Source organism: Gastrolobium bilobum, unplaced genomic scaffold, assembly GCF_033153095.1.
Source record: "Gastrolobium bilobum isolate Gb01-03AN ecotype WA unplaced genomic scaffold, APGP_CSIRO_Gbil_v1 utg2182, whole genome shotgun sequence".
NCBI classification, from domain to species: domain Eukaryota; kingdom Viridiplantae; phylum Streptophyta; class Magnoliopsida; order Fabales; family Fabaceae; genus Gastrolobium; species Gastrolobium bilobum.
Window position 1 is genome coordinate 621203 of NW_026899651.1, and position 11598 is coordinate 632800.

Genomic DNA, 11598 nt, shown 5'->3' on the forward strand with positions numbered 1-11598 from the left:
TATTAATTATGATGGCATTCTTGACACAACTCCTGTGTCTATTGATTCTTCTCATCCACCTCACCCATCTTCCATAGTCTCTGCTGATCACACTATACATGATCAGGCTCCACATACAAATTGTATTCCAGTTGAACCTAGTCTTCGAAGATCCACAAGAACAAAGTCCAAGCCTCACTACTTAACAGAATTTCATTGTGGTTTGTCAAGTATAACAAGTGCCAATGCATCCTCAGGTTTGATTTCTGGTTCTCCTCACCCTTTATCCAATGTTCTTTCTTATGCTAAGTGCTCACCCTTTTACACAAGCTTCTGTAGCAATATTACCAGTGAAACAGAACCAGCCACCTATAAACAAGCAGCTCTTCTTCCTCATTGGCAAGAGGCTATGCAGAATGAAATACGAGCATTGGAGAGGAATAACACCTGGTCCATAGTTGAGCTACCTCCTCATAAGAAACCTATAGGCTGCAAGTGGGTTTACAAGATTAAAAGAAAGCCAGATGGATCTGTTGATAGATATAAAGCACGCCTTGTTGCTAAAGGCTACACACAATGTGAAGGAATTGATTATTTTCAAACCTTTTCACCGGTTGCAAAGATGACCACAGTTCGTACTTTACTGGCTATAGCTGTAGCAAAGGATTGGCACTTGGAACAATTAGATGTAGATAATGCTTTTCTACATGGTGAACTTCATGAAGAGGTTTTTATGTCTCTTCCACCTGGTATCCAGTCTATAGTTCCTAATGCCACTTGCAAACTTCAAAAATCCCTCTATGGATTGAAGCAAGCAAGCATGCAATGGAATGTTAAACTTACTCAATCACTTCAATTATTGGGATACAGTCAATCCATTGCAGACCATTCCTTGTTTGTTCGACAGTCTTCTCATTCTTTTACAGCACTACTTGTTTATGTTGATGATGTAGTTCTGGCTGGTAATGATGCAACAGAAATTACACGAGTAAAAACTGCTCTTCACAATCAATTCCGAATTAAAGATCTTGGTCCCCTCAGATTTTTTTTGGGTTTGGAAGTTGCAAGATCTTCTCACGGATTAGTTCTTAATCAGAGGAAATATACCTTGGAGTTATTAACAGATTCTGGTCTTCTAGGAGCCAAGCCAGTTGCCACTCCTCTCAATGCTTCTGTTAAACTACAGCAGAATCAAGGTACTCCCTATTGTGATCCTTCTGCCTACAGAAGACTTGTTGGTAGGCTCCTTTACTTAACAACAACCCGACCTGACATCACTCATGCTGTTCATCAGCTGAGTCAATTTGTTTCTAATCCCATGGATGAACACCACACTGCTGCTTGTCATATTCTGCGTTACTTAAAAGGCTCACCTGGCAAGGGTCTTCTATTTCCAGTTTCTAACTCTCTTCAACTCTCTGCCTTTTCTGACAGTGACTGGGCATGCTGCCCAGATACACGCAAATCTGTCACGGGCTCATGCATTTTCTTAGGCAATTCATTGATCTCATGGAGATCTAAGAAACAAAGCACAGTTTCTCGCAGCTCATCTGAAGCTGAATATCGAGCACTTGCCTTTGTAACTTGTGAAGTTCAATGGATGGCTTATCTCTTCAAGGATCTGCATCTTCCTTTAACCAATCCGGTTTCGATCTACTGTGACAATCAAGCTGCCATGTATCTTGCTCATAATCCTAGCTTCCATGAAAGGAGTAAGCACATTGAAATTGATTGCCACATCACTAGGGAGAAAATTAATTCAAGTCTCATTCGATTGCTTCCCATTTCTACTCATCACCAACTAGCTGATGTGTTTACCAAATCACTGCATCCTTCTCCTTTCAAAGAGGTTATTTCCAAGCTGGGGATGTTTGATCTTCATCTCCCACCTTGAGGGGGGCTATTACCAGTGAAATGGAAGCAGCCACGACCCTTTTAGTTTTAAGACTTGGTGTTAGTTGTTAGTTGGTTCATTCTGTTATTTCTTTCTTGCAGTTACTTTCTTTACACGTATCAGCTACTAGTTGATGTATATAAGCTGATACTTGACACGTTTTACCTTCAATGAAAATACTATTCAGTTTGCATATTTCCTTGTTTCCTCTTGCTTCTTCTTTCTCCTTTCTTTCTTCTTCAACTTTAATACTAATAATATTAATTTCTATATAAGGATACCAAAAAAATATATTAATTTCTATATAAGCAAAAAATTCAAGCAAGTGAGTAAATGTACAACAAAAATGAAACAAGTGAATAAATGTGAAGTTGAACAGAACATGTGAATTGAACTCTTGTGATTATTTTTTCAATTCATTTGATACTTGGTGGAGAAAGCATCTCCCAATTCTCCTCAGGAAAGATGTAAAGTAAACTTAAATCCGGGAGTAGTAATAAAAAAGAATAAAGAGTAATCAAATGAAGAACAAAAGGAGGTGGTTGTGGTAGGTCAAAGGTTGATCACAAGTGGGGAACGATGTCAGGATCTGCTTTATAAATATGGTTTAGTTGGTGCAAATATTGACTCACCCTCAGAAACAACGTCGTTGGGAGAATGTACATATGCTTCGTGGACGACAAGGGGAACCACAACACAACAATATTTGGTTTATTTATTTTATTTTACTTTTTGTTCATCCAAGCCAGGTAACATGTCTATGTTTCCCCCCTCAAATAGTAGAGAAATGTTAACAACACATTCATTTGGGTCTCATTAAATAAGGAACGAGTTCAACTTTTTCTTTTGAAACACAAAATTCATCCCATAGTAAAAAAATATGTTAAAAAGAGTATGCAAGAATATATTTAGTATTTTTCTAAATATTATCCACAAGTTAAGCATATTACTCAAGGAGAAGCTAATTCTTCAAGTTTTTTAAAGTTAATCCAATGAAAATTATGCACTGCCTCTTGTTAGAACTTCTGTCGATGTAGTATGATCTAGAAATCTAAAAACAGATAATTTGTATCTGTCATCATCATTAATATTTAGTATTTACATGATCGTTATTAGACTCTTTAGCATAATGAAATTACTGCGATTTAAGCACATGATTCTTACATAAATATACTATTATGAATCCTTAATGTATTTTCTCAAAGAGATAGTTGAAATGTTTAATGTTATGGGATCAAATGTGTCTATCCATCTCATATTGTTTGTCCAAAGTCCATACAGTCTAAAAAGATGGCATGGAAGACCGAGTATAAGAAAACCAACCTAGTAATAATATTAATTCCTTTTTTTACCCAAGTGTGGTGGCTCAGTTGGTAGCATGGGGACTGAGTGGTGGGAGAGGACCTCGGTTCGAATTCCACCAACACCATTTGGGGAGGGACATAAGTACCGTAATCCTTGGACTCGCACCCGAACTCTGGATTAGTCCCATAGGCGACTCAAAGAGTCGAACCCGTGAGGATACCGGTGAGTTCTGATTCGCCTCAAAGAGATAATTAGGATCAGTTTCCAAAAAAAAATATTAATTCATTTTTGTTAAATACTCCCAACTTGGTTATGGAAACATTTATTTCTATGGAGAACAATTCAAGAAGGTTAAGGTTTAATATATGACATCATAAGATTATGTTGTTGTTATATCTATTAGGGTTGTAGTTGAAATCTATCGTACTATTGTTGTAGTTGTCCTAAACAAGTTGCCGAACAGAAGTTTACGTAACTAATGTTACTAATACTAGTGTAGAACACATGCAAGAAACTCATTAAAATATTTAACTAGAATAAAAATAAAAATAAAAACACAACTTAATCTCCATTAGAATAATTACAAACCCATCTGAAAAAAGTCACGAACACTACAAATTACAAAAAGCCATAATCCTTCGAAATTCAACGATGGGCCCACAAGCCTCGACAAATTGTTCTTATGAAGCAGTTCAGCCTTGAAATTCTTCAATGAGAAAGCGGTGCTGGTGTGGCAACCAAAATTATTCAAAGAAGCAGTGCTGCAATATTTATTAGGGTTGACGAAGGGATGATTAACTCAGTTACGTTACAAAAAGAATAATGTGATATTTTAACTGAGTGAACAACTTTTAAGTGGAAAGATAAAAGAGGAGACCATAAAAGGCTACATTATCACCAAACACGTGGATCAACTAATAGAAATGTTATCCCAATTTAGTTAGTACTCTCGAATTTGAATCTTGTATATACAATTGTATTAAAATTCAGATTAATCAATGTCCCTTGGCGACCTTGTACCCGGTGATTTTGGAGTCAAACATCGTCCACAAAAGCTACAGATCATTACACACAAGTCCATATCCCTGATTCCCTGTAAATGATATGGTTGCGTTAACATAACAACCACCCACATAATACTAATAGTGAGTTTTTTTTTTTACTCGACCTATCATAAGAAAAGGCCCATAATAGATGGGTTAGGGCTTTAGTAGGTGGTGCTGGCTGCTTGGGGCGTCCATCACAAACCCAAGCAAGGCACAAGGGCAAAGGATCAGCATGCTGAACCTTATTCCAATTATTTAAAAAGGTTCACTTTTCTTTAGATGTTATAAAAATACCAATAAATTTGCCTAGTGGCTATTGGCTATTGGCAATCACTAATGGGCTATTAGGTGTTGACTGGCTGCAATGCCTTTTGTTCATTAAGACATGGTAATCCACATTAACCCTTTGGGACAAAGGTTTTGGTAGGGGTTAGCTCATATTATGGCCTTTACCCATAGTAAATACATAACTTACATTAAAATTCAAATATCTTCAGTTAGTAAAGTTAAGTGTCTTGCATTACTTCTTACATTTGCATAAAATCAACTTTAACTCCTGAAAGATTGGTGATAACAAAATAAACATGCAAAAAGAATTCAAATATCATTACTCGAACATACGAGAGGTAGCTCAAGTAGTAAGTAAACTTAAGCTTAACAGTTGAAGTCCCCACTCCCTACAGTATCAGAAGTTTGAACCTACAGAAAGCATTTGTAGGGATAGAAAACCTCAATTTCCTTAACTGGGATTAGTCTCACAACAGAAGGGTGTGAGAAAACCTCATAAGCCAAAATAAATAAAAAATATTCATATCTAGTAAAGTTGTTTGCTACAGCTAAGATTCATCCTCCTATGGCAACTGGCACGCATCTGCGTTGTCTTTTGACTTGTAATTTCCAAGCTTTTCAGCAATAGTTCTGCAACGACACTGGTTTCCTGGCCGGATCACATCGCCATAAACAGCCATCTCAATTATATCAAGCTCCTTATCTGCTGATAGATCAAAACTAAGATTATGCGATTAGAAGCATGACAGACCTCATGAATTGGGAGAAATATGAGCACTATCACACTTTCCTACAACATTCTACCTAAAAGTAATTGTGTAGCAGATATATGACTTAAACAAACAAGTCAATAATGGATCACCTCTCAGCATATAATAGAACAAAATCCTAAGTTTTACAACGAAATTCTTCTAACTGAACACAGGGAACAAAAATAAAAGTCCGGGAGAGTGGCTGTCAATCAATCCCCTTAAGATTCATCCTAAAAAATATTGCCAGCTAATTTTGAAGATTCTCACAATCAGGGGCAGCAATTTACTATAACCAGAACAACATGTTGTTCTTAATGGATTCAATTAAAATAAGTATTGGTTTTAAACATAGCCTTCCTGGATCTATAGGAACATATATTCCCAGCCAAAAATTAAATCCACCTATGAGCATATTCATACGAAGTATATTCATTATTCATAATCATTGTAAATAAAGGAAACAGGACGAGAGAGAGAGAGAGAGAGAGAGAGAAAAGGAGCAACTAGCTAGAGTATCTCTAGAGTGAAAACACCTAAAGCTGCAATTGAAGCATACGAATTTGTAAAGCATTTAGTAAATCCCTCCAATCTGAGAAAGGAAGACACACAATTTTTTATTTTTTTTCATATGCTCTTCAATATTGCAATCTATAAACTGCAATAGAAATAAATTATGATTTTTATCTGTAACATTTTGGATTTAGGGTTCTCTGACTAAGAGGCTTAAGAGCCTAATCTTATTAAGAGAAGGAAGGACGGGCACAATTTCTAGTTACTAAATAATACTAAAAAAATTTCCCCCTATGATAAACAGGGTTGAATAAAGGACTCCTGATAAGGCACCCCTAAAGGTTACTCTGGTCTTTCTCATTCCTAGAAATTGGTGTTTGTAATTTTTTAGCAGAACTCTGTTGAATCTGCTAAATCAATATCAGAATATGTTTCTTGTTTCTTCATTACATTTCTGGTATTAGTTGGTATCTAACAACTCCCAGAAGCCAAGGATGGGTGAAATGCACAATAATAAGTGAAAGGAAAGTTCAATGCAAAGAAAGACAAATAAAGAAGCACGCATACCAGTAAAATTAATATCACAAGAGTAACCTTTCAATCGATCGGAATCAATCTGATATTTGTCTGATTTTAATCTGTTCACTCTTGATTGAAGTATTTGACAATTATCTGCCGTGGATTCACCACCTGCAACACAACCTCACATGTCAAATAGATTAATGAACAAAATAACAAATATCAATCCGTATTGTATGCTCAATTGATGATAAACCTTAAAATAAAAATGAAAAACACAAGTTTTTATCCTCATTCATTATCTTCTTTTCAATCTATAATTTCTACTTTTTGCCACTAAAAATAATGGTTCCCTATTTATCCATGAACCATGCAATTAAAACAATTTAAAAACGTGATATTCCACTTCATTAGTATTCAGCTCCATCTTCAGTAATCCCCCATTGTTACTTCTCATTACCCAAAATATGATGTCGAAGCTGGACAAAAAACAAAACTGTAGACGCTAATGGACCTGAAGAAGCCACAATTTTTTCCAAGGAAAACAGTAATACCCTTAGCAAATCACCCCAAAAGAAAATAAAAATTGAGAACGACCCAGAAGAAATGAATGGATTAATATGAAATTGAAGGTAAAAGGGAGGGAGAAAAATGGAACCTTTGGAAAAAGGAACGATGTGATCGTACTCATAGCAGAGGCAGCCTAGGCAGTTGAAGAAACGCTTGCAAACAATGTTACCGGCAGCGTCTTTGCGCCACCTCTCTGGATGACGGTCGGGCACAATATCAGCCTTCGACCAACAGATACTCTTTGTTTTTGCGTCGAAGGATCTCGGTCTGTTCTCGCCGTTGCCGTTGCCCTCGCCGGCGCGAGAACGTTGTGGCGAGGAACTCATCCTTGCTTACTGATTAGAGAACAGTCGAGAGAGTGAAAAAGGAGAATTTAATTTAGCTGACGTGGCCATTTTTTATTGGATTTGCTTTGAAAACATCACGCATAAAAAATTCTCTTTTTATTAATTTTTTTTTTTTTTAATAGACAAAAGGGCTAAAAGCAAAAAAAAAACAAAGAAAACCAAAAAGAAACTACCCGCGAAGTGCCACAGCAAGCTCCCTTCCTACCTACCGAAGCAAGATCACCAGATATAACTTATGCACACCAAGCGGAGGTTGACTAAAAAAGCACTAATCAGCTTGCTCAGTAAAATCCAATATAAAATTAGCTAACCAGTCTGTACACGAGTTACCTTTCCTGAAATTGTGACAAAGAAAAATCTGTCAATCTTTTCCAATCTACGTCCGTATACGAGAAACCAATTGCACCTCACGGACTGCTGCACCACTTTTGGTGAACACAATAATTGCCAAAAGCGAATTACTTTCTAAAATAATTTTACTGTAACCATTGCTCCAAGCGCTCTCCTAACCCCTCGTAGTATCCCATAATTCACTTTCTATTTCTTTCTTTTAAAACAAAAAGGAAAGTTACTAAACTACATTTATTTTGGAATTAATTTTTCTCCAACAATACAACATAAAGTTATTTCTTCGTTTTGGGCTTTAAAAAAAAGTTTGGTGTTTGTTATTTTAAATGACATACGTTATGTCATTTTAAGAGAGAGATAGACACAGAAAAATAAAAATCATGGGAGAGAGAAAGTTGAAGGTTTTTTTTAATTTAAAATTTAAATGAAATTTGTTTTTTTGTGTCTGTCTCTCTCTTAAAAGGACATAGTGTTATGTCATTTAAAATGACAAACACTTTTCCCTTAAAAAAATACAGAATATTTTAATAAAAATTTAAATTTTAGCATTTTTTTTTAAAAATGATATAATTTTGAAGTTATTTGAGATAATTTTATCACATAATAAATATTTTTTCCTTATATTTATACAAAATAGAACCTCCATATAAATGTATTAACTAATACTTAAAAACGTGTTTTTTTTCTGGAAAAAAAATATTTTTTCTATGTCCATATAATGGTTAAGATTCACCGTAGTGCTTTTTATGAGCAAGTTAGAGATGGTAAAATGAGTCGGCTTGCCCCCAACCCACCACTAATCAGCCAAAAATAAGTTGATCTGCCTTGCCACAATTTTTAAATATGGGTTGAAAAACCCAATCCAACCCATCCCATTTTATGATGGGTTGGCAAGTCAATTGGCATGAAAATAAAAATAAAATTATATTTTATTAATATTATAATATTACTTATATTCATTTCACATCCACTTTCTTTTTTTTTTTTTCGATCTCAAATCTAAATATAAACTAGGGACCGGTTATATTTGCAAATTTTTTTGTATACAAACTCTTACAAACTACACTATGTAGGACCGATCCTACATTAATCACACAGTGTACGACCGATCTTACATTAGTGTAATTGCAAAAAAAATTTGTAAACAAATCCGGTCCCTATAAACTAATATTCAATCAGACATTTTTTAAAACTTTATTTTTGCCTTTATATATGAATAACTTTTATCATAAATAAAAATTTTCTTCTTTATTTTTTCTAGGGAATACTAAAGTAAAAAAAATTATATCACAAAAATTTACTAACAAATAAAACACTACTTAATAGTAAAAAAAAATAAAAAATTAACTTGCGGCCCAATGTGTCCTGACCCGTTGCAATTTGACCCACGACTAATCAGGAGTGATTGACATAAAATATATAATCCAACCCGCCAATCCGTCAGAAAAAAAGTATTCGTCGACTAAAACCGAATATGTACAACTAAGTGCGTTTGCATTATACTCTGCAAGATGGATTTTGACTAAAAGATTTAAAGCAATTAATGTTTAAAAATTATCGTCTGAAAAGTGAGTTTGAATACCTATAAATGAGTGTAATTAATCAGAAAAGTAAAATGTTATCACTTCTTTTAACAAAGGCGTAAGACGTTAAAACCCAGTCGTAGATAAGTCCAAAGCAATTTCAGCAAACATGTTTTTGGGTAAAGTAAAACTCAATCCGTCAAAACATGATTTGGAGGGTGTAAACTGGATACCAAGCATGCACTAAAAGGACTAGATAAAGAACTAACTCATGACAGTTTGGAGAAAAGCTTTATACACAGCAAACCATAGTTATGTTTACACAAAATACTAAGAATCTTGCACTCAACGTAGTCCCATAATTGGTTTATGAGTTTGGTGTTTTAAGAGAGAAATAAATACAAAAAATAGAAATCATGAGAGAAAAAAAGTGAGTGATTTTTTTTAATTTAAATTTTAAATAAAAAAAATTTATTTTAAGTCTATCTCTCTCTTAAAATGACATAACTTTGTGTCATTTAAAATAACAAACACTTTTTCCATTGGTTTATTTGCATCTAGTGTGATAAATCCTCTGTCATTTGCTATTAATATATAAGTTTTCATCACTGCAGCAAAAAAGAAGAAGAAGATAACTTCTGATATCATACCGATAAGAAAAAAAGACAACTTCTCATAATATACTCATCCTCCTTTATAAGAAAGTCACGGGACAATAGATAAAAACGAAAAAATGTGATAATAGTTTCTGTCACCACATCCACAAACACCATTGGTAAGACTGGTCTGACTAGAATCTATGAGCCAAGTCTTGAACAAAAAGGATATAAAGGCTTACAAAAATATCTTTGCTTAAATGGAAACAACAAACTGCCAGTAGTTGAAGCTAGTTCTTTGGCCCAATATCCTTCAGGGCACAAATCTGTTCCTCACCCATAGCAGACATGACAGAAACAACAAGGTCCTTACCATCACCAAATCCATCCTTTATCTGCAGAGAGCAATCAATGATACAGACCCAATTAGAGAAAATCTAAACAAACAATAAACAGATGAACAGAACAAAGGAATTGCACACAAGCCTTGCAGCTTGTGAATCCAACACACCCAAAAAAATAAGATATGTAAAAACCTGAGAGAGAAGACTCTCATCGGTAGGAAGCTTGAGGTCATCCTTGGTGTTCCCATTTTCAGTAAGCAAGCTCACCTACCACAACATTATTTAATAATTGCAAGCATGCATTCAGATTTCAGAATACAGAAGCAAGATTAACAAAACATTAATGGGTGAATCTAAGGAAATTGTTAACAGAAATATCAACTCACAAATCCATCCTCAGAAATATCAATAAGCTGGTAATCAGTACGATTCACATGAGGAACCTGACAAGAAAAAAAAATTGCAATAACATTACAGAAAAAAAAAATTATTGTGAGAAAAAAAAATAAAACATAATAAGTGACTGGCATATATACATCACAATTGTGAGAAGAGGGCACAATATCTTCAAGCTTCTTTGCAGTGAAGATATCAATTCCAACAAAGTGGCACTTAGCATGACCATGCTTCCCAGTCTTGGAAGTTGAAACTTCAACAACCTGTTCACAAAATAATTAACAAATAATAATAATAATAATAATGGAGGAAATCAACATCCATAAATATATACACAATTTCAAAAACGATATTAAGATTTCATCATTTCCTTCAATAGATTTCAGCAGTAACATAAAAAAAAAATGAATCAGATAGGTTGGATCTAAAAGACAAAATCAAATCAATTTTTACCATTAACTTATAAAAAAAAAAAAAAAAAGAGCAATAAATTTAAAAAGATTTTTTTTTTAAACAAAAAAGAAGAAGGAAAATTGACCTTGCAGGGGCGTCCCTTGATAACGATGTAACCGTTTTTGCGGATAGTGCCGGCTTGTTGAGGGTATGTTTTGGAGGCTCCAGCATCAGCCTTTGACTCGAAGTGATGCTCCTCGTCCGACATCGTTTTTGATTAAAACTTGAATGGTTCAGTAATGGCGGAGAAGAGCGTAGTGAACAAACACACCAAAGATATGTTGCAATTAATTTATATTCCTTTGCCACCACCGATTGGTAACTGACTGAACCTATCTAACTAGGGTTTGGTTTTTCATCTGTGCATCCCAGATCTTCCTCTCTCTTTGTTTCTGACCGTTGGATTCAGTCTATCACTCGCCGTTGGATCTCGACTATCTGCGTGAGGTGGACGCTAATATTTTTGGGCTTTGGCCCGACAAAACACAAAATGCTCCTTCGATCTTGGAAATATATAGTTATTATTAGTTAATTATTTTTTATTTTATTTATTTTAGTTAAACGGGATTTTCTTACTGTAATTTTTTTTTTAATTGCTTAAGTAATTAGAAATAGATTGGAGTGCATTAACAAAATACGTTCACTTTCTAATTTTAGAAGAGATAAAAGTTTACTATTTAATCCAAATTATTTCATCCCACAAACTATAAATAATATAATTTTATATG

At 34.5% G+C, this 11598-nt stretch overlaps 2 protein-coding genes across 4 annotated transcripts; both read right to left on the reverse strand.

Annotated features, from left to right (window-relative positions):
* Positions 1–4803: 4803 nt before the first annotated feature.
* On the reverse strand, positions 4804–7277 carry LOC133292244 (uncharacterized). 2 transcript variants are annotated; one of them, XM_061490638.1, is made up of 3 exons: positions 6952–7277; positions 6342–6464; positions 4804–5218 (listed from the first exon to the last, which is right to left on the reverse strand). In XM_061490638.1, exons 1-3 carry the CDS (start codon positions 7187–7189, stop codon positions 5076–5078), a joined length of 504 nt encoding a protein of 167 aa, XP_061346622.1. In that variant the 5' UTR covers positions 7190–7277; the 3' UTR covers positions 4804–5075. The 2 variants fall into 2 exon arrangements, with proteins under 2 accessions (XP_061346622.1, XP_061346623.1); XM_061490639.1 differs by having other exon boundaries at positions 4804–5215; positions 6952–7264.
* A 2457-nt stretch (positions 7278–9734) lies between these two features.
* Positions 9735–11293, reverse strand: LOC133292208 (eukaryotic translation initiation factor 5A-2-like). Of its 2 annotated transcripts, none has more exons than XM_061490586.1 (5): positions 10956–11293; positions 10558–10680; positions 10408–10464; positions 10214–10288; positions 9735–10114 (listed from the first exon to the last, which is right to left on the reverse strand). In XM_061490586.1, exons 1-5 carry the CDS (start codon positions 11076–11078, stop codon positions 9968–9970), a joined length of 525 nt encoding a protein of 174 aa, XP_061346570.1. In that variant the 5' UTR covers positions 11079–11293; the 3' UTR covers positions 9735–9967. The 2 variants fall into 2 exon arrangements, with proteins under 2 accessions (XP_061346570.1, XP_061346571.1); XM_061490587.1 differs by having other exon boundaries at positions 9736–10072; positions 10956–11276.
* Positions 11294–11598: the final 305 nt, after the last annotated feature.